This window comes from Pan paniscus, chromosome 10, assembly GCF_029289425.2.
Source record: "Pan paniscus chromosome 10, NHGRI_mPanPan1-v2.0_pri, whole genome shotgun sequence".
Taxonomy (NCBI): domain Eukaryota; kingdom Metazoa; phylum Chordata; class Mammalia; order Primates; family Hominidae; genus Pan; species Pan paniscus.
The window spans coordinates 37,671,265-37,693,665 of record NC_073259.2 but is presented as its reverse complement, the minus strand read 5'-3'; the positions used below and the strand labels follow the sequence as shown (position 1 = coordinate 37,693,665).

Below are 22,401 nucleotides of genomic sequence, written 5' to 3'. Positions count from 1 at the left end.
AGTCTTTACCCCCTCTACATTCTGGGAAGGCTAGATTCTCCCATAACACATCACAAGGACCACACCCCTCCCCTTCTTCCCCCACTTTTGTTTGTTTGTTTGTTTGTTTTGTTTTGTTTTGAGACAGTCTTGCTCTGTCACCCAGGCCGGAATGCAGTGTTGTGATCTCAGCTCCCTGCAACCTACGCCTGCCAGGTTCAAGCCTGCCAGGTTCAAGCGATTCTCGTGCCTCAACCTCCCGAGTAGCTGGGATTACAGGCACACGCCACCACGACTGGCTAATTTTTGTGTATTTTGTAGAGACAAGGTTTTGCCATGTTGCCCAAGCTGGTTTCGAACTCCTGACCTCAAGTGATCTGCCCACCTTGGCCTCCCAAAGTACTGGGATTACAGGCGAGCACCACTCCACCCGGCCCCCTTCTCCCCTTTAAGTCGACAGATGGCTCCTCAGATTCACACAGTCTTGTTTCCAAACTTCCCAATGGGATTCTCTATGGTGGTCCTGGAAGTTAGAGAAAGCCCCTATTTCCTAGGGAGTCGGGGGGCTTCCTTTGCATCTGAACAGAGAAGACTGGACTTCTCTTGCCTTCCCCATCGCCCCAACTCTCTTAGAGATTTAGCCCCAGCTCCCCACGCACTCTCTCCCAACTGTCCCTGAGGCCCTGAAGCACAAGATTCCGGCAGCGCCCTGGCCCCCAGCTCCCAGGTTCTGGGGGAGGGGCCTTCCTAGGTTGCACCGACCAACCCTAGGCCCAGGAGGAGAGTCCTTCCCACCTGGGCTCAGTAGGCGGTGCTGAGGTTGGACCCCAAGCTCCCGGAGACGTAGGGTGGGGTGAGGACTACAGAAAAGGTTTAGATGGGACTTAGCTGAACTTAAAGGGCTGAGCGGAGCAGGGACAGATAGTGCTGTCGATGTTGCTCCCCCGCCCCCCTTACTACGGGGAAGGAGAGGAGTTGGGGTGGGTATCCCCCCTCCCATTGGGGTTAGGAAGGCGTGGGAAAGCGCTAGTTCAGAGGGGAGGAGGCGAAACCCAGACCGCGGGAGATTTTTCTGGCGAAGAAGGCGCGGGGGAGGGGGAGATCCTGGGCCCAGAATAGGAAAGGTACTCGGGAGACGATGGCGGAGAGGCGTGAGAAGCCTCCGGATTCCGGTCGCGGAGGACAGGGGGAAAATGGGCGAGTAGATAGTTCAGGGGAGAGAGGAAGGGCAGCTCCCTCAGGGGGAGAGTCAGATCCCGAATCCCGGGGCAGCAGGGATCCCGGGGCAGGATACCGCAGGAACGGCCCGCCAAGGGACTCCGGAGCTGGAGGTGGGTGCCGGGCCTCACCTGGAGCAGGGCCGGGCCGCAGGCGGCGGCGGCGGCGGCAGAGGCGCAGGTAGCCGAGCCGGGCGGCGGCTGCGCCTCCTCCCCCAGCCCTGGGCCGGCGGCGGCGGAGGGGAGGAGGTGGTGCTTAAAGGGGCAGGAGCTACCGAGGTGAGGACAACCGCTCAGGAGAGCAGTCGCGAAGGATCCACTGGGGGAGAGGATAGCGGGTGGCGTCTCCTAGGGGCCAGAACCAGGAAGGATCCCAGATGGGAGGAAGAGAACGGATCCCAGAAAGAGACAGAAACTTCTCCGGTGAAGTGGGGGATGGTGGTAGGTCCGAAAGGAAGGACTTGGGAGAGCTCTGCCCGCGCTCCCAGGGCACCAGCAAAGACCGCTTCACAAAAGAGGCCGGGGAAGGCAGAAAGAGCTACATGGGCTCCTAGGAGGCCTAGGGGTGCAGGAGAGGGAACTCAAGGCCGAGCCTGCTGGGGGTCACGCGCAGCGCCCTACTAGGTGAACTGGTTCCCCGTGTTTCAGCTCCTCAGGGCCCCATCCCTACGGCTGTGGGGCCTTTGGAATCAGGAAGCCACGAAGGCAAAAACCTCCTATCCTCTCAACCTCAATCCTGCCTCCCACTCAGTGCCCTCAGTGACTGTAGTGTGGGGGCCATCAATAGCAGCCCTAGTGAGGCTGATGTGGGACCATGAGAATCGACTTTGGTTCAGTTTTCCCCCAACCACCACCACCCTTGCTTCAGTCTCTGGGGCAACAGGAAGCAGCTGCTCAGTGCAGCCCCCACCTGAAGGTGGGTCAAGGTGGGGGAGGAGAGAAGACAGACTTAAAAGGCCTTAGAAAAATGAGAGGGAGGGGAGGCATTTTAAAGACCTTCCAGCACTGCCAAAAGCCGGCTTTACTTTTGTGGGGGCTAGCAGTGAGTACTGTCAAAATTTCCTTGAATCTCAACAGCTTAAATGGGGAGGAGAAGGGGCAATCCTCCACGGGGCGGCGGGGAGGGGGCTGGGAAAGCCCTGGCCTAAGATGCGTCTCAGGCTCTTCCTTAGAACTGGGGCTTGCCCATACTCAGGATCCCGTGGTCGGCAGCCTCGCTAGCTGAGCCCTGTGCCCCCCGTCCCCCAGAGTCCTGTTTCCTCTCCTTCAACCCCCAAATGAGCAAAGGTTAGGCCCCACCCCTGCTGAGTCAGCCAGGGAGGGAGTAGGCATCCCTCAGGCCTTCCCCGGGGCTGGTCCCCATACTCACCCATGTCAGGCTGGCACAGCTCCAGGCTGGGACCACCCAGCTCCTCACTGTCCTTGGGCCCCCACTTCACGTAAAGGTTGGTGTTGGATCCTCCCAAACTGTGAGCTGGGAACTAGCAAGAATCAAAAAGCCAGTGTATGCTTCCTGCGAACCACACAGCCTGAACTGCTGTAGGGTGATGTCCCTGTGTGACAGACTGGGGTGGGGAGGGAGGAGGGAAGGGCGGGGCTTTCTCTGGGTGGAGAGAGGGAGGAGGCGAGGACAGGGCAGACCAGGAGAAATATGGAGGAAGGTTAGAGAGCTGTGTTGACACTCCAGTGGCATGGTAGAAGAGGCCGGCAAAGGGGGAAGGAAACAAATAGTTGCAGCTACTGAGAGGGAGAAGGTTCTCGATAAACGCTGAAGGACGTGAACATGTTGGGGGAAGGGGTGGAGGGGTGCAAAAGACCTTTAGGATTTCAGTTCCCAGGTCTGTATCGGGTGACGTGAGAAAACAAAGCAGAAAGGGCTGACCTGTACCCTAGGGCTTTTTCTACCAGCTTCTTACCCACTCCAGAGTCAGGACCTAGAGGAAGTGTCCCCACCCCCATAACTCAGCATTTCCCCAAATCCCAGCTTTTCTAGGAGCAAACTACCAGCACAAGCAGCTCAGGGGCTCCACCTTCTGTCCAGATCATGACACAGGAGAGACTGCGGGAGAGGCTGCTGCCAAGGACGTCATAGGCAGATGGAAGGAAGCTTAGAGGCCCCTACTCCACCCCTGGCCCCGCGCCAAAAGCCCTCCCCAACCTTCAGCCCCCAGGGGCCTCTGAATTGGAGCTCAGCTTGTCCCCGCCCAGCTTCTACCTAACTTGATGGACTCAGCGGGTGGAGCTTGTAGATACAGGCTCCTCCCCAGGACAAAAGCCCCAGCTGGTCTGTAAACAGTCTTTAACTGAGAGCCACATCCCAGCAAATGGCCTTCATGGATTTGAAAATGGGATCAGAGTTCTTGCAGAGTCTCCAGTGCTACCGCGAGAGGGCAGTAGGATGGGTCTGGTCCCGGAAAAGAACACAAGAGGAACCCAATCTGACCTTGCACGCTTCTTTTAAATTGAAATGGTGAAATATACCTTCTACCCCTGCACCTCTCAGTCGGCTAAAATGAAGGGAAAATAACCTAACTTCATTAGTTTAGAAGCCCAAGCCAGCAACTCTGAAAATTGCTATTCCCTTGTAAGATTATCTTTTCTGGACTTTCATAAGGGGATCTTCACAGAGGGTGGACTAGGCCTTATGGTATTATATGCCTCTGCATAGCCTCAAGGAATCACAAGCAACTTTTATTTAGGCTTGCCCAAAATGTCAGGAAGTAGTTAAGTACACTTTCTGAAGACATGAAGGCCTAACCAAGATGTAGAGAACCCTTTTGATTCCATTTTAACAAAGATCAGTATTCTTCATCACTATTTCTTGAAAATTTAATTCATTAAACTCAGATTAACCCCTGGAAATAAGTTATTTCTAAAACGAGTTTTTCCCAATATGCCCTTCAAAAAAGGCCTATTTTTAACCAAGAAGTAGGGATGTGCCACATGGAATAGAGGCCAAAAAAAAAATCAATTTGTATTGAACAAAAGGCCCAAAACTGAGGCCCTACTAAGATCACACTACCCACAGGAAACCCCTCACAAGAGGTACGGTTGTCCATCAACAAAAGAGAATGGCTATTTTTAAGGACCAATTTCAAACATACATGGCCCACTTCATGCTGAAACTGCTTCTTACAGCCACTCTAAAAATCTAATTGTTGAAAACAGTGCTGGTGATGTGAGACTACATACACCTGTAGCCCCAGCTACTCAGGAGACTGAGGTGGGAGATCTCGAGCCCAGGAGTTAGAGACCAGTCTTGGCAACACAGCCAGACACCGTGTCTCTAAAACTAAAATTAAATACATAACCCTTCAGTGTTGACTATGTTGTCAGAACCAAGAGAATCAGACAAATTCTGAGGGGTGTACATTTTATTGGAAACCTTAAATACTGTTCAGAAAGAATATATCTTCAATCAAGGCTCTTGTGCAGCCTACACAGAAAAATGAAGCTTTTTGGGTTCGGGGCAAGGAGAGGGACAGTACAGAGGACAAAGACCCCTCACGATGAATGCTCTTCAGCCAGCTTATCAGCTTTTGCCACAGCTTCTTCAATGGGTCCCACCATATAGAAGGCCTGTTCTGGGAGATGGTCATATTCACCTGTATGACGGGGGAGAAAAAAAAAAAGAGTAAGAAGCGGAGGGATATCAACTTTCTGCATCGTGTAACATTCCTCACCACTTCAGGCCATCAGTTAGAATGTGATGAATTCATGTCATCTTAGAAAGCTTAAATTTCCCTCACAAATCAAATTTACAAGACATGATACAGTACAAATTAAGAACACATGGGCCAGGCACGGTGGCTTACACCTGTCATCCCAGCACTTTGGGAGGCCAAGGCAGGCGGATCACCTAAGGTCAGGAGTTCGAGACAAGCCCAGCCAACATGGCGAAACCCCATGGCTACTAAAAATACAAAAATTAGCCAGGCGTGGTGGCGTGTGCCTGTAATCCCAGCTACTTGGATGGTTGAGGCTGGAGAATCACTTGAACCCAGTAGGTGGAGGTTGCAGTGAGCCAAGATTGCACCAGTGTACTCCAGCCTGGGCGACAGAGACTCAGTCTCAAAAAATACACATAAAATAAAAGGGAGCTAGAGAATCAAGTAACAAATCACACTCAAATTAAATGTAGAGTATTTTCAAACAAAATCAATGGGAAAGTTTGTTTTTTAAATTAAAAAATATAATTAAGCATAGTATATTACATATATTGCTTGACGGTTGTTGGAATGGGACCACAGCACAGTAAACATTCAAGATTTGTACTCAAAATCTCACCTGCCAAAATCTGCTGGAACCCTTTGATGGTCTCCTTCAGGGGTACCAGCTTCCCCATATGACCTGTGAAGACCTCAGCAACCTGGAATGGCTGAGACAAGAAACGCTGTATTTTCCGTGCACGGGACACAGTCAACTTATCTTCCTCAGAAAGTTCATCCATACCCAGGATGGCAATGATATCCTGGAGGGATTTGTAGTCCTATGAGAAAAAAGAAGACTGAGTTAAGTATTCTCATTCCTTTAATTTGGACAAGCTAACAAAGGGAAAGTTACATGCTAGGGGGCAGAGAAGGTGGTGGTGTTATGAGGGCCCTCAGCCAAGAAAGATCAGTGTCTTGTTCTCCATAGTCCTAGCTTGGTGCTGTTAGAAAAATATTGCATTCCGCTGGGCGCACTGGCTCACGTCTGTAATCCCACCACTTTGGGAGGCCACGGTGGGTGGATCATGAGGTCAGGAGATCGAGACCAGCCTGACCAACTGATGAAACCTGGTCTCTACTAAAAATACAAAAAGTAGCCAGGCATGGTGGCGCGCACCTGTAATCCCAGGTACTCAGGAGGCTGAGGCAGGAGAATCGCTTGAACCTGGGAGGCGGAGGTTGCAGTGAGCCGAGATGGCACCACTGCACTCCAGCTTGGGAGACACAGCGAGACTCATCTCAAAAAAAAAAAAAAGAAAGAAAGAAAAATATTGCATTCCAAAGCGTTAAGTACCTGGAAACTCAAGAGACCTCATTAGCTCTCACTAGCAATTGCCAGCCTCAACTTTCCTTGCTCCAAAACAAATCACTAAGAAAGATCCAGTCCTCATATAGTCCCCACAGGCCCTCTTTTTGACTTTCCGGACACTGATCCCACATAGTAATATACTCACCTGCAGGATCTTTTGCACCCCACGGGCAACATCGTAATGCTCACTGCCAACAATGTTGGGATCCATGATACGAGAGGTGGAGTCTAGAGGATCCACAGCTGGATAGATGCCCAGCTCAGCAATGGCACGCGACAGTACAGTGGTAGCATCCAAATGGGCAAACGTAGTAGCAGGGGCAGGGTCAGTCAAGTCATCAGCAGGCACATAGATAGCCTAAAGTGAGATCCCATGAAGAACAGGAACCAAATAAATTTTTTTTTTTTTTTTTTGAGAGGGTCTCGCTCTGTCGCCCAGGCTGGAGTGCAGTGGTGCAATCTCGGCTCACTGCAACCTCTGCCTCCCGGATTCAAGCAATTCTCTGTCTCAGCTTCCCGAGTGGCTAGGACTACAGGTGCCCATCACCACACCCAGCTAATTTTTTTGTATTTTTAGTAGAGACGGGGTTTCACTATCTTGGCCAGGCTGGTCTTGAACTCCTGACCTCGTGATCCACCCGCCTTGGCCTCCCAAAGTGTTGGGATTATAGGCGTGAGCCACCACGCCCAGCGAACCAAAGTAATTTTACTTAAGCCATCCCCCTTTCTGACCTATCTTTATCATCTCACTCCATATTCTTAGCACTCAAAAGACCCTTCTTACCACCCCTAATACCTGCTGAATAAGCTGACAGATTATCTGGTCTCTCAGCCATGATGGAAGAATTTTTAGTATCATTCTTTTTGTTCTTCATCTTTTATTTTAACTATTTTAATGCCCACTTTTAGAATTAAAAACAAGAGGCTGGGGGCCGGGCATGGTGGCTCATGCCTATAATCCCAGCACTTTGGGAGGCCAAGGAGGGCACATCACGAGGTCAGGAGTTCGACACCAGTAGAGATGGGGGTCTCTACTAAAAAAAAACAAAAACAAAAACAAAAATTAGCCAGGCGTGGTGACGCATGCCTGTAATCCCAGCTATGCAGGACGCTGAAGCAGGTGAATCGCTTGAACCCAGGAGGTGGAGGTTATAGTGAGCCAAGATTGTGCTACCATACTGTAGCCTAGGCGACAGACTCCGTCTCAAAAAAATAAAAAATTAAAAAATTAAAAAGAGGCCGGGCACAGTGGCTCAAGCCTATAATCCCAACACTTTGGGAGGCTGAGTCAGGCAGATCACCTGAGGTCAGGAGTTCAAGACCAGCCTGACTAACATGGTGAAACCCCGTCTCTACTAAAAATACAAAAATTAACCGGGCCTGGTGTCGGGCACCTATAATCCCAGCTACTCAGGAGGCTGAGACAAAGGAATCACCTGAACCCAGGAGGTGGAGGTTGCAGTGAGCCCAGATCACGCCCATTGCACTCCAGCCTGGGCAATGAGAGTGAAACTCCGTCTCAAAAAAAAAAAAAAAAAAAGAATTAAAAACAAGAACAAAAAACTTCTTGCACAATAGTTCATTACACTGAATCATGAAAAGTTCCTACAGTTTAGCCACATTTTTACTATATGTAAAATTTATGCAATTTTACTATATATCCCATCTATATATATTTGAAAATGTATAGTACATTAATGCAGTAAATTTTTTTTTTTTGTAGACGGATTATCACTCTGCCACCCAGGCTGGAGTGAATGGCCCAATCTCAGCTCACCACAACCTCCTGCAACCTCCGCCTCCCAGGTTCAAGCAATTCTCCTGCCTCAGCCTCCCGAGTAGCTGGAACTACAGACAGGTGCCACCACGCCCAGCTAATTTTTTGTATTTTTAGTAGAGATGGGGTTTCACTGTGTTAAGTCAGGATGGTCTTGATCTCCTGACCTCATGATCCGCCTGCCTTGGCCTCCCAAAGTGCTGGAATTACAAGTGTGAGCCACTGCACTCAGCCCTAATACAGTAAATATTTAATGCTCAGTTTCCATATAGCTCTGGACTCCACTCAGACTAGAAACCATTGCTTTGTGATCTACATTTAAATGTATACCTTCATTTATTTTTTTTTTATTTTTTGAGGCAGAGTCTTACTCTGTCGCCCAGGCTGGAGTGCAGTGCCCCAATCTTGGCTCATTGCAACCTCTGCCTCCCGGATTCAAGCGATTCTCCTGCCTCAGCCTCTGAGTAGTTGGGATTACAGGCGCCTGCCACAACGCCCAGCTAATTTTTTGTATCTTTAGTAGAGACGGGATTTCACCACGTTGGCCAGGCTGGTCTCTTAACTCCTGACCTCATGATCCGCGTACCTCAGCCTCCAAAAGTGTTGGTATTACAGGCATGAACCACCACGCCTGGCCCAGTCAGTTTTATACATCTCTCTACATACATACAGCTTTGTTCCCCAGGCTGATCTCTTGGGCTCAAGCAATCTTCCTGCCTCAGCCTCCTCAGTAGCTGAGATGCACCACTGCACCCTGCCTTTATACAAATCAGATCTTCATCTATGTAATTTTTCTTACCTGTACAGAGGTGATAGATCCCTTCTTGGTAGTGGTAATTCTTTCCTGCATAGTACCCATGTCAGTGGCCAGGGTAGGCTGATAGCCCACAGCAGAAGGGATTCGGCCCAATAATGCAGACACCTAAAAGAAAAAAAGGTCTTAGGCGTCTACATCCTTAGCCTCATCCGAAGAAAGGCCAGATGAACCAGGTCCTCTCAAGCCTTCCCTCTTACCTCTGAACCAGCCTGGGTGAAGCGAAAGATGTTATCAATAAATAGCAGAACATCTTGACCTTCTTGGTCTCTGAAGTATTCAGCCACAGTCAGTCCAGTCAGAGCTACCCGGGCACGAGCACCAGGTGGTTCATTCATTTGACCATATACCAGCGCTACCTGCAGTAATCATACATAATCGTAAAACCTGACAAAGGAGTAGAGAAGCCACATACTGAAGGTTCCCAAATCGGAGAAACGACCACAGATCCTTTCTCAGAAGGTGTCAGCGTTTTTGTGTGCAAGTTTCTTTTCCCTATTAGAGATGCAGTTCAAAAAAAAAAGACAGCTTCTTATATTAGTAAGGCAAAACTATAGTAGAAAGGAAATAAAAACCTATTCAAGTTAAGTGAAAAGTACAAAATAGGCTTAACTGAAACATATGTACCATGTCCAATCCAGCCCTCCCAAAATTAGCTTTCAAATGATGGGACTATCTACCAAAAAGAAAACCTGGAAATGTTATTTAATGTCAGTATCAAAGAGGAAAGAAAATGTCCATTTGTGTATTGGAAGTTGGGGGGGAAAACACTAACAGGTTTCCTTTGTAGGTCCTGGGACACGAAAATGAAAATATTAACATTTTCTTAAAAAGAAAAAAAAATTAAATAGAAAATATAGAACATGGCTTCAGTTGGCAATAGTTTCCTGGCGTAACTACCACGTGGACATCAATTAGCTCAATGCTTACCTTAGAGGTGGCATCTTTTAAGTTGATAACACCAGATTCAATCATTTCATGGTATAAATCATTGCCTTCACGGGTCCTCTCACCAACACCAGCAAACACAGAGTAACCACCATGGGCTTTGGCGACATTGTTGATTAACTCCATGATCAGTACAGTCTTGCCAACTCCGGCACCACCAAAAAGCCCTATAAGAGGTTGAAAAGAAAGAATATTTAAGAGTTCTGCTTTCCTAAATAAGCAAACTTCAAAAAAAGTAATTGCTTCCTTCCATCCTATTCCTTCTCAGAAATTGCATCTGGCTTCAGCAAACTCAGAAGAACGAAAGTCAGAACGTACTCATCAGTGAGGAATAGATGTCAATATCCACTCATAACATTGTATGAGTTTTTCCTCCCATATTAGGGTTGGAAAATATGTACCCCTTAATAACATACCAATTTTGCCACCCTTGGCATAGGGAGCTAGCAGATCGACAACCTTGATACCAGTCACCAGAATTTCCTGCTCAACACTCATTTCCATGAACTCTGGAGCCTCAGCATGAATGGGAGCAAATCTGTAAAGGTAGAAGAGAGGATAGTTATCTATTCACCTTGTTGAAAGCAAATGATAATCTTATATATCCCTCCCTATCAACTCTCAAGTCCATCCCTTTACCTGAGGAACCACAGTCTTACCTCCCCTTTGTTACATAAATCAGATAAACTATCATCTAGGATCTAACCCAACTTTCTGCAATAAAGAAAATTATTATCTTAGGAAACAATAATCCCATTCCCTGACTTTAACTGTCATAAATTTTTCATTTTACTGAGCCTTAACCTAACAGCATTCCCTCACATAGCAATAGCAAATACAAAAACCTACAAGTTTTGGAGACTCCTAAACCTAAGCCATAAGACCGAGTCTTAAAAATACTCAACTAGCCGGGCGCAGTGGCTCATGCCTGTTATCCCAGCACTTTGGGGGGCCAAGGTGGGGGGAGGGGGCGGATCACCCGAAATCAGGAGTTCGAGACCAGCCTGGCCAACATGGTGAAACCCCATCTGTACTAAAAATACAAAAATTAGCCGGGCATGATGGCATGCACCTGTAATCCCAGCTACTCAGGAGGCTGAGACAGGAGAATCACTTGAACCCGGGAGGTGGAGGTTGCAGTGAGTCGAGAGCGAAACTCCCTCTCAAAAAAAAAAACCTCAAGTAGTAGGCTTTTGTCAATCAGAAATTCTGCATCCTAATTTATTCAGGTGAAACTGCACTGTGTAATTTTAATAATCTAACGTATCAGAAGAAAAATTCTGCTTTAGGAGAACGTGTCACCTTAATGTGTAAAACTGCAAATAACAGAAGTTCCTTTGTGCATAGATGCAATAAGAGCAACTTACTGTTTGGTTTTGATGGGACCTCTTTCATCAATAGGTTCTCCAATGACATTCATGATTCTGCCCAAAGTCTCAGGACCAACAGGAATTTTGATTGGTGCACCAGAATCCAGTACTTTCTGGCCTCTAACCAAGCCTTCTGTACCATCCATAGCAATAGTCCTTACTGTGCTCTCACCTGTTAGATACAGGCATCGCAGGGTTATACATAAGGATAAATTGGTATCAAGACCTAAGTCGACCAAGACTCCTTCTCAGTACCTAAATGTGGCTTCAGCAAACTCAGAAGAACGAAAGTCATTTTGATAAAATCATCATAGAAGGGAGACAGCTTGGTTTTGGGGATATTTGGGCTACACAAGGTCTTTACTATTCCTAACAAACTCTACTTACCCAAATGCTGGGCCACCTCCAAAACCAGTCTGGTCTCCCTGCCTTGCACTTCCAGGGCATTTAGAATTGGTGGTAGTCCCTCATCAAACTGGACGTCCACCACTGCGCCAATGACCGCCACGATGCGCCCGGTGGCGGCGCCTGCTTTTGGCGAAGGAGATGTTTGCGCCGCATAGTCCCTGACTAACAGACAAAAGATATTGGAAGGAGCTGGGGTCAGGCCAGTTAAAGGTCATCGGAAGCCAGGACTTAACACACAAGGAGAGGAAAACTCAGCCGAAGTCAGGCCTCTTTCCGCTTGTACGGAACGCGTGTCCAAGAGAGAAGGCCGCGCAGCGATCGATAAAGCGCCTGCACAGCCTTCCCATCCGCATGCACAAGACCCCATTTTTCGAGAGTTCAGTACCCCTATTCAACCGGAAGGTTAACGCACCTGCCCGCACCTTTTCCGTCACACAAAGAACTTTATACAAAATGGGACAGAGCTGGGTCGAAGAAACCTCCTATGTGTCCCATTCTTGTTCTCCAGCCATTAGAGAGCAAGACGCGGCTCCAGGCATCCTTTTAACACCACGGATCCCTTAGGCCCGAGCTACCATCGTTCCCCGGCTCAAGGTCATGGGGCGGCAAAATGGAACGTTAGCTCCTAGAGAAAAGCACTTACCAGGATGGACCGCCGTCGGAGCGGCCCGCAGTAAGAGCTGAGCTGGGGGCAGCGACGCTGAAGGGGTGAGTCCCCGCAAGGCCCCGGAGGCCGAAGCAGCGGCCACCCGACCCACAAGCCCCAACATGGCGTAGTCCGGGTGGAGACTGAAGGCTGCAGCAACCGCAGCCGCCTGCTCTCCTGCCGTTGAGGCGAGGCCTACGCTGCAGTAGGCAGGTCCATTGGGTGAACTGGCTGCTCATCATTCTCTGTGCTGCTTCTACAGGTTAATACACGCTGATCTTCTCATCCATTGGTCAAAACTGGTGCTAATCTGAAACTCCTTTTTTTATTGGACAATGTGAGGTTAGAGGGCGTCACTCTGAGCCTCAAAACTTAATTGGATCATAGCGACGTCCGTTGGACAGGGTAATCAGAGGAACTACGTTTAGGAAAGGGGCCGAGTTCCTGTTGAAAGTGCGTGGCCTGTCTTTGCCTGTCCTTGGGCTTTCTCCTTAGATAGGTCCTTGATCTAGGTGACAGCCATAGGGGCGGTGGTTAGGGAAGTGGTAGTGCGGTGAAGCACCACTGAAGGTGAGCGTGGCGAAGTCAGGAGCCCTCTTTAGAGCCAAAATAAGGTTTTTCTCTCGAAGTAGTGAGATTGCAAGCTCCCAGGCGATTGCACAGATTAGCAACCTAGACAGGATCTTTATCATTTAAACCTATTAAAATGAAAGAAACTAATGTAACCAGTACTTTAGCTGGGCATTGAGGAGACTCAATAATAAGATAAATAAGACTAAGAACCTTCCTTTTAAGGTCCAGGTGAACAAACAATGCAATAATGTGATGGTTCCTGGTTAGCATAAACTGGGTGCACGAAAGACGAGGGGATAAATTTGGGTCACCTAGAGATACAGAATTGTCCACCTTGAAGGAAGCTGAGAGACCTCAGCTATGAAATGTGAATAGAAATTCTTAGGGTAGGCTGGGAGCGGTGGCTCACGCCTGTAATCCCAGTACTTTCGGAGGCCGAGGCAGGTGGATCACCTGAGGTCAGGAGTTCCAGACCAGCCTAGCTAACATGGTGAAACCCCGTCTCTAGTAAAAATACAAAAATTAGCCGGGCGCGGTGGCTCATGCCTGTAATCCCAGCACTATGGGAGGCCGAGGCGGGCGGATCACGAGGTCAGGAGATCGAGACCATCCTGACTAACACAGTGAAACCCGGTCTCTACTAACAATACAAAAAATTAGCCGGGCGTGGTGGCGGGCGCCTGTAGTCCCAGCTACTTGGGAGGCTGAGGCAGGAGAATGGTGTAAACCCGAGAGGCGGAGCTTGCAGTGAGCCGAGATAGCGCCACTGCACTCCAGCTTGGGCGACAGAGTGAGACTGTCTCAAAAAATAAAATAAATATATAAAATAAAATAGGCTGGGCACGGTGGCTCAAGCCTGTAATCCCAGCACTCTGGGAGGCCGAGGTGGGCAGATCATGAGGTCAAGCGATCTAGACCATCCTGGCCAACATGGTGAAACCCCGTCTCTACTAAAAATACAAAAATTAGCTGGGCGTGGTGGCGGGCGCCTGTAGTCCTAGCTACTCAGGAGGCTGAGGCAGGAGAATGGCGTGAACCTGGAAGGTGGAGGTTGCAGTGAGCTGAGATCGTGCCACTGCACTCCAGCCTGGTGACAGAGCGAGACTCCATCTCAAAAATAATAAATAAATAAATAAATAAATAATAAAATAAGTAAAAAGGGCTGGGCTGGGCACGGCCAGCCCAGTAATCCCAACACTTTGGGAAGCCGAGGTGGGTGGATAACTTGAGCCCAGGAGTTCAATACGAGCCTGGGCAACGTGGTGAAACCTTGTCTCTAAAAAATATGTAAAAAAATAAACACACACACAAACACACACACACACACACACACACACACACAATTAGCCAGGTGTGGCATGTGCCAGTAGTCCCAGCTACTGGGGAAGCTGAGATGGGAATATGGCTTGAGCCCAGGAGGTGGAGGTTGCAGAGAGCTAAGATTGCACCATTGTACTCCATGCTGCCTGACGTTGTGAGACCCTGTCTCGACAAAAAAAAGAAAAATAAAAAAGAAGAAAAAAAAATTAGGGCTGAAAAAAATCCTCTGGGTTTGGGTTTGGCAACTAGGAAATCATTCCATGGTGGAGTGGGATAAAAACTAATTTCAGTGGACTGCATCAAAACATAGGATTTTGGCTGGGTGTGGTGGCTTACACCTGTAATCCCTGCACTTTGGGAGGCCAAGGCCTGTAGATCACCTGAGACCAGGCTGGCCAACAAGATGAAACCCGGCCTCTACTAAAAATACAAAAAATTAGTCCGGGCGCGGTGGCTCACTCCTATAATCCCAGCACTTTGGGAGGCCAAGGCGGGCAGATCACCTGAGGTTGGAAGTTCGAGACCAGCCTGACCAACATGGAGAAACTCGGTTTCTACTGAAAATACAAAATTAGCTGGGTGTGGTGGCCTGTAATCCCAGCTATTTGGGAGGCTGGGACAAAATAATCACTTGAACCCAGGAGGTGGAGGTTGCAGTGAGCTGAGATTGCACCATTGCACTCCAGCCTGGGCAACAAGAGTGTAACTCCATCTCAAAAAAAATAAAAAAAGAGAGAATATTGCATATTGCCACTGGAGCCAGGCTGGGAATCTTGTGTTTGCCACTCACTAACTATCATTGGGCAAGTTATTTAATCTCTTTACATCAGTTTCCTCATCCATAAAAGGGATACTACTACTAACAATGGGGATTATATCCTAGGATTGTTTTGAGAATTAGGTAGACTAATATAAGAAAGAAGCATTGAGAACAATGCCTGGCACAAAATTAGCCCTATATATACATGATATTATTATTTTTGTTTACTATTGACTAATGTCAATGGTATCCTATCCAATCCATTCAATAATTTGTTCCTCTCATACATTTTGTGAGCAGAGTCTGTTTAGTATAATGCACTTGAAAAAGTAATATAGGGCAAATAATGTTGAGGATGTTTTTTAAATTCTAGACAATGTGGGTTGCTTAAAAAAAAAGCAGAGATGAAAAAGAAATCAAAATAAAGATTCCTTTTGTCATTTGTGAGCCTGTTATATCATATCTATGGCCTCATCTGTTTCTGACCTGAACAAGGATAATTTTACAGGCTGGGCATGGTGGCTTGCGCCTATAATCCCAGCACTTTGGAACGCTGATATGGGGGCATTACATGAGTCCAGGAGTTGGAGACCAGCCTGGGCAACATGGTGAAACCCTGTTTCTACAAAAATACAAAAATTAGCCAGGCACGGTGGTATATGTCTGTATTCCCAGCTACTGGGAAGGCTAAGATGGGAGAACGGCTTGAGCCCAGGAGGTAGAGGTTGTAGTGAGCTAAGATTGCACCATTGCAGGAGGCTACTCAGGAAGCTGAGGTGGGAGAATTGCTTGAGCCTAGGAGATGGAGGTTGCAGTGAGCCAATATCTGTGACACTGCACTCCAGCCTGGGCAACATAGTGAGACCCCCATCTCAAAAAAAAGAGATAATTTTATATAAAAGTGAAGAAGCTCCAAGATTTCCTCCCTCTCCCCCCTTTCCAGCAAGACTTAATCTGATTTGAGAACTTTGGTTTTGTATCACCAATTTGGGTCTTGGCAAAATTAGAGTATTATTAACCATTAAACACATTACTCTGACATTTTTTTCTTTTTTTTGAGATGCAGTATCAATCTTGTTGCCCAGGCTGGAGTGCAATGGTGCTATCTCGGCTCACTGCAACCTATGCTTCCCAGGTTCAAGTGATTCTCCTGCCTCAGCCTCCCAAGTAGCTGGGACTACAGGTGCGCACCACCATGCCTGGCTAATTTTTTTGTATTTTTACTAGAGACAAGGTTTCACTATGTTGGCCAGGCTGGTCTCGAACTCCTGAACTCAGGTGATCCGCCCACCTGGAACTCCCAAAGTATTGAGATTACAGGCGTGAGTCACTGCCCCCTGCCTACTCTGACATTTCTTTTTTTTTTTTTTTTTTTTTTTTGAGACAGAGTCTCGCTCTGTCACCCAGGCTGGAGTACGGTGGCATGAACTCGGCTCACTGCAACCTCTGCCTCCCAGGTTCAAGCAACTCTCCTGCCTCAGCCTCCTGAGTAGCTGGGATTACAGGCGCACACCACCACACCTGGCTAATATTTTGTATTTTTAGGAGAGATGGGGTTTCACCATGTTGGCCAGGCTGGTCTTGAACTCCTGACCTCGTGATCCACCCACCTCGGCCTCCCAAAGTGCTGGGATTACAGGCATGAGCCACTGCTCCTGGCCTACTTTGACGTTTCTTTTTTTTTTTTTTTGAGTCAGAGTCTCGCTCTGTTGCCCAGGCTGGAGTGCAGTGGCATGATCTCGGCTCACTGCAAGCTCTGCCTCGCGGGTTCATGCCATTTTCCTGCCTCAGCCTCCCGAGTAGCTGGGACTACAGGCACCTGCCACCACACACCCGGCTAATTTTTTTTTTTTTTTGTATTTTTAGTAGAGAAGAGGTTTCACCATGTTAGCCACGATGGTCTCGATCTCCTGACCTCGTGATCCGCCCGCCTAGGCCTCCCAAAGTGCTGGGATTACAGGTGTGAGCCACCGCGCCTGGTGACATTTCTTAATCCAAGTTTCTAAGAAAAACATTCATACCAGGTAACCGAAGATCGTCACTTTTTGAAATGTATCACACATTTGTCCTCTTATCAAATTACCAAGTAATTTAACTTTTCTTGGGTATTAGGGTTATTCATTCAACAAACCTTTTTATCACATTGCAATGCTAAATGCTTTCAGTGTTAATGAGGTGGGGCTCCATGGCTCACGCCTGTAATCTCAGCACTTTGGGACCCCAAGATGGGAGGATTCCTCGAGCCCAGGAGTTTGAGACCAACCTGAGCAAGTAGGGAGACCCCGTCTCTATTAAAAAAAAAAAAAAAAAAAAAAGGGCCGGGCATGGTGGCTCATGCCTGTAATCCCAGCACTTTGGGAGGCAAAGGTGGGTGGGTCATGAGGTCAGGAGATTGAGACCATCCTGGTTTACGCGGTGAAACCCCGTCTCTACTAAAAATACAAAAAATTAGCCAGGTGTGGTGGTGGGCGCCTGTAATCCCAGCTACTCGGAAGGCTGAGGCAGGAGAATGGCGTGAACCCTGGAGGCGGAGCTTGCAGTGAGCCAAGATCACGCCACTGCACTCCAGCCTGGGTGACAGAGGGAGACTCCACCTCAAAAAAAAAAAGTTAAAAGTAAAAAAGAGCTATTTCTTCATGAGACCATTAAGCTGAAGTTTGTGAACTCTTAATTTTTCTCACTCTGTTGCTATCAATGTTGGCCTTTAACAACCTCCTCTCCCTCTCTTCTGAAATCAGTTAAATTTATTAATGTAAGTAATAATGTCTAAAATAGAATAAGCTTGATTAGCTCAGATTGAGATATGCCTTAACCGGCATTCTGAATAAATAATGTAATCTATTTTAGAGTTGTAACATGTTTTTGTCCTACATATTTTTTTTTGAGACGGAGTCTTGCTATGTTGCCCAGGCTGGAGTGCAGTGGCACGATCTCAGCTCACTGCAAGCTCCGCCTCCGGGTTCACGCCATTCTCCTGCCTCAGCCTCCCGAGTAGCTGGGACTACAGGCACCTGCCACCATGCCCGGCTAATTTTTTTGTATTTTTTTTAGTAGAGACAGGGTTTCACTGTGTTAGCCAGGTCTCGATCTCCTGACCTCGTGATCCGCCCATGTCGGCCTCCCAAAGTGCTGGGATTACAGGCGTGAGCCACGGCGGCCGGCCTTTCCTGCATATTTCTTGATTGAGACCCAGATTGTCCAAGTGATATTTTATATAAAGTACAAGTCGGGGTGGCTGGCCGGGTGGGGGCTGCCCCACACCTCCCTCCCGGATGGGGCGGCTGGCTGGGCGGGGGCTGCGCCCCACCTCCCTCCCAGACGGGGCGGCTGCCAGGTGGAGACGCTCCTCATTTCCCAGACGGGGCAGCTGCCGGGCGGAGGGGCTCCTCACTTCCCAGATGGGGCGGCCGGGCAGAGATGCTCCTCACCTCCCAGATGGGGTGGCGGTCGGGCAGAGACACTCCTCAGTTCCCAGACGGGGTCGCGGCCGGGCGGAGGCGCTCCTCACATCCCAGACAGGGCGGCGGGGCAGAGGCGCTCCCCACATCTCAGACAATGGGCGGCCAGGCAGAGACGCTCATCACTTCCCAGACGGGATGGCGGCCGGGAAGAGGCGCTCCTCACTTCCCAGGCTGGGCGGCAGGGCAGAGGGGCTCCTCGCATCCCAGATGATGGGCGGCCAGGCAGAGACGCTCCTCGCTTCCCAGATGGGGTGGCGGCTGGGCAGAGGCTGCAATCTCGGCACTTTGGGAGGCCAGGGCAGGAGGCTGGGAGGTGGAGGTTGTAGCGAGCCCAGATCACGCCACTGCACTCCAGCAAAGACCAGTCAGGCGTGGCGGCGCGCGCCTGCAGTCCCGGGCGATCGGCAGGCTGAGGCAGGAGAGTCGGGCAGGGAGGTTGCAGTGAGCCGAGATGGCAGCAGTGCAGTCCAACCTCGGCTCGGCATCAGAGGGAGACCGTGGAGAGAGGGAAGGGGAGGGGGAGGGGAGGGGGAGAGGAGGGGGAAGGGACGGGGAGAGGAGGGGGAAGGGACGGGGAGAGGGAGAGGGAGAGGGACGGAACCTGAAGTTCTAAAGTGATGCAGGAGTTACCCCTGCAAGGATGGTTATGTAAAAATGTCAAAAATAAATGGAACCTGAATGGGGGAAAAAAAAAAAAAGGACAAGTTATTTTTCACAGGGGAATAGGAACCACACAGACCCACCCAATCTGGTTTCTTATCTGAAGTTAATTCCAAATGACTGTGCTCTATAATTTAAAATTCATCTTGAAGTGAAAATTACATTTTCCACCAACTCCTTTCATTACTGCTGTCCACATTGGTCATACCCCCACATCCTTCCAGTACTCTGGTAATTGGTGGAATGTGTTTTTTTGGTCTCTACTACATTTCTTGACAATCATCCCGGATTATTTCAAATTCCACGAAAAGAACCCATTCAATGCCCTAGCTTCAGAGATCCTCAACCACTTCAATTCCAATTAGTTTTTCACATTCCCATTTCACATAAGCAGCCTACTTCCACAGCCATTCCCAAGTTGAAATATTCTCTTTCAGAAATCCAATATTCCCGTCTTAGGTCACAATTTGGAAGCACTATTTATTACACAAGTAACATATGAACATATTCTAGGTGTACAGGATGAGTTCTTTCACCATTACTTCCAAAACTTCCACTGTCCTTCCCAAAAATGACCATTGAAAAAACTTTTTGCATACATTCCACTCACTTTCTGTTTCATATACATATAATGCAGGGTTCCCCAGTGCCTGGGCCACAGACCAGTACCCGTCCATGGCCTGTTAGGAACCAGGCCACACAGCAGGAGGAGAGCTGTGGTCGAGTGACCAAAGCTTCATCTGTATTTACAGCTTCTCCCCACTGCTCACATTATCACCTGAATTCTGCCTCCTGTCAGATCAGTGATGGCATTAGATTCTCATAAAAATGGAAACCCTATTGTTGCAGGAAGTCAGGGACCCCAAACAGAAGGACTGGCTGAAGCCACAGCAGAACATAAATTGTGAAGATTTCATGGACATTTATTAGTTCCCCAAATTAATACTTTTATAATTTCTTACGCCTGTTTTTACTGCAATCTCTGAACAGAAATTGTGAAGATTTCATGTACATTTATCACTTCCCCAATCAATACTCTTATAATTTCCTATGCCTGTCTTTAATCTCTTAATCCCGTCATCTTCGTAAGCTGAGGATGTATGTTGCCTCAGGATCCTGTGATAATTGCGTTATCTGCACAGATTGTTTGTAGAGCATGTGTGTTTGAACAATATGAAATCTGGGCATCCAAAAGGAACAGGATGGCTGCGATTTTCAGGGAAAAAGGGAGATAACCATTGGGCCTGACTGCCTGTGGGGCCAAGAGTCATGTTTCTCTTCTTACAAAAGCGAATAGGAGTAATATCGCTGAATTATTTTTCTCAGCAAGGAACAGCCCTGAGAAAGAGAATGCATTCCCAGGGGGAGGTCTCTAAAATGGCCGCTCTGGGAGTGTCTGTCTTATATGGTTGTAGATAAGGGATGAAATAAGCCCTGGTCTCCTGTAGCGCCCCCAGGCTTATTAGGATTAGGAAATTCCTGCCTAGTAAATTTTAGTCAGATCGGTTGTCTGCTCTCAAACCCTGTCTCCTGATAAGATGTTATCAATGACAATGTGTGCCCAGTGGGACATGAAACTTCATCAGCAATTCTAATTTTGCCCTGGTCCTGTGACCTCACTCTGCCCCCATTTGCCTTGTGATATTTTATTGCTCTTGAAGCATGTGATCTCTGTGACCCACACCCTATTCGTACACCCCTCCCCTTTTGAAATCCATAATAAAAACTTGCTGGTTTTGCAACTCAGGGGGCATCACGGATCCTGCTGACATGTGATGTCTCCCCCGGACACCCAGCTTTAAAATTGCTCTCTTTTGTACTCTTTCCCTTTATTTCTCAGACCGGCTGACACTTAGGGAAAATAGAAAAGAACCTATGTTGAAATATTAGGGACTGGTTCCCCGATACCCTATTGTTGTTTTTTGTTTTTTTGTTTTTTGTTTTTTTTTTTTGAGACGGAGTCTCGCTCTGTCGCCCAGGCTGGAGTGCAGTGGCATGGTCTCGGCTCTCTGCAAGCTCTGCCTCCTGAGTTCATGCCATTCTCCTGCCTCAGCCTCTGGAGTAGCTGGAACTACAGGCACCCGCCACCACGCCTGGCTAATTTTTTTGTATTTTTTTTAGTACAGACAGGGTTTCACCGTGTTAGCCAGGATGGTCTCGATCTCCTCACCTTGTGATCCACCCGCCTCAGCCTCCCAAAGTGCTGGGATTACAGGCGTGAGTCACCATGCCCTGCCGGAAACCCTATTGTTAACCAAGCAAGCAAGGGATCTAGGTTGCACACTCCTTATGAGAATCTAATGCCTGATGATCTGACACTGTCTCTCATCACCCTAAGATGGGACTGTCTAGTTGCAGGAAAACAAGCTCAAGGCTCCCACTGATTCTACATTATGGTCAGTTGTATAATTATTTCATGAACCATATCCCCCACCCCCATCCATGGAAAAATTGTCTTCCACAAAACCGGTCCCTGGTGCCAAAAAGGTTGCTCACTGCAACCTCTGCCTCCCAGGTTCAAGCAATTCTCCTGCCTGAGCCTCCCGAATAGCTGGGATTACAGGCACATGCCACCACGCCCAGCTAATTTTTGTATTTTTAGTAGAGATGGGGGTTTCACCATGTTGGCCAGGCTGGTCTCGAACTCCTGACCTCATGATCCGCCTGTCTCGGCCTCCCAAAGTGCTGGGATTACAGGCATGAACCACCGTGCCTGACCCTAGTACTCCTTTAATACATATTCCTAAACATGTTGGCTTAAAATATGCTCACTTAAATAAGATTCTGCCAAATTGCCTTCCCAAACCATCTTGCTAATTTACCAGGTTCCCAGCATCCTTGCCAAAACTTTATTTTTAAAGGTGGCTAATATAATGAAATTATTGACTTAATTCACTTTTTTTGAGACGCAGTCTTGATCTGTCACGCAGGCTGGAGTGCAGTGGTGTGATCTTGGCTCACTGAAACCTCTGCCTCCTAGGTTCAAGTGATTCTCCTGCCTCAGCCTCATGAGTAGCTGGGACTACAGGCTCCCGCCACAATGCCTGGCTAATTTTTTTGTATTTTTAGTAGAGAAGGGGTTTCACCATATTGGCCAGGCTGGTCTTGAACTCCCAACCTCAGATGATCTGCCTGCCTTGGCCTCCCAAAGTGCTGGGATTACAGGCATGAGCCACTTTATTTTATTTTATTTTATTTTATTTATTTATTTATTTTTAGACAGGGTCTTGCTCTGTCTCCCAGGCTGCAGTACGGTGGAGTGATTACAGCTCACTGCAGCCTTCGCCTCCTGGGTTCAAGCAGTTCTTGAACTAGAACCTCCCAGGCTCAAGTAATCCTCCCACCTCTGCCTCCCGAGTAGCTGGGACCAGTCATATGCACACACCATCAGGCCCTGCTAATTTTTGTAAAGACAGGGTTTCGGCTGGGCATGGTGGCTCATGCCTGTA

General features: G+C 48.2%; 2 protein-coding genes and 2 non-coding genes across 8 annotated transcripts in view; all 4 read right to left on the bottom strand.

The window, feature by feature from the left end:
* Positions 1 to 3,267, bottom strand: part of BAZ2A (bromodomain adjacent to zinc finger domain 2A) — a 43,554-nt gene extending 40,287 nt beyond the window's left edge. For 4 of the 5 annotated variants that reach the window (XM_014347118.5, XM_014347119.5, XM_055095512.2 and 1 more), the window contains exons 1-2: positions 3,201 to 3,267; positions 2,566 to 2,677 (exon numbers count right to left, since the gene is read on the bottom strand). In XM_014347118.5, coding sequence (XP_014202604.2) covers positions 2,566 to 2,677; positions 3,201 to 3,242 — 154 coding nt within the window. In that variant the 5' untranslated portion in view covers positions 3,243 to 3,267. Of the gene's footprint in view, positions 1 to 2,565; positions 2,729 to 3,200 lie in introns of those variants that run through there. The other variant, XM_034935632.3, reaches the window with a different exon arrangement.
* Positions 3,268 to 4,552: 1,285 nt separating this feature from the next.
* ATP5F1B (ATP synthase F1 subunit beta) lies at positions 4,553 to 13,237 on the bottom strand. The gene is made up of 10 exons (XM_003824908.5): positions 12,176 to 13,237; positions 11,512 to 11,694; positions 11,122 to 11,296; positions 10,171 to 10,292; positions 9,737 to 9,921; positions 9,007 to 9,165; positions 8,792 to 8,914; positions 6,361 to 6,573; positions 5,484 to 5,685; positions 4,553 to 4,801 (listed from the first exon to the last, which is right to left on the bottom strand). The coding sequence occupies exons 1-10, from the start codon at positions 12,300 to 12,302 to the stop codon at positions 4,701 to 4,703; spliced, it is 1,590 nt and encodes a 529-aa protein (XP_003824956.1). The 5' UTR covers positions 12,303 to 13,237; the 3' UTR covers positions 4,553 to 4,700.
* LOC112436795 (small nucleolar RNA SNORD59) lies at positions 10,014 to 10,084 on the bottom strand. The gene has a single exon (XR_003025486.1). It is a non-coding gene; the product is annotated as a small nucleolar RNA SNORD59 (small nucleolar RNA).
* LOC112436794 (small nucleolar RNA SNORD59) lies at positions 11,368 to 11,442 on the bottom strand. The gene has a single exon (XR_003025485.1). It is a non-coding gene; the product is annotated as a small nucleolar RNA SNORD59 (small nucleolar RNA).
* Positions 13,238 to 22,401: the final 9,164 nt, after the last annotated feature.

What these genes read in the sequence shown, in the direction of transcription:
- ATP5F1B (XM_003824908.5), bottom strand. Translation starts at nt 12,302, where the DNA reads ATGTTGGGGCTTGTGGGTCGGGTGGCCGCTGCTTCGGCCTCCGGGGCC. An exon ending in GATCTATCACCTCTGTACAG is followed by an intron (nt 6,574 to 8,791) that starts GTAAGAAAAATT and finishes ATCTCACTTTAG; the next exon opens with GCTATCTATGTGCCTGCTGA. An exon ending in GGGTGCAAAAGATCCTGCAG is followed by an intron (nt 5,686 to 6,360) that starts GTGAGTATATTA and finishes TTTTTCTCATAG; the next exon opens with GACTACAAATCCCTCCAGGA.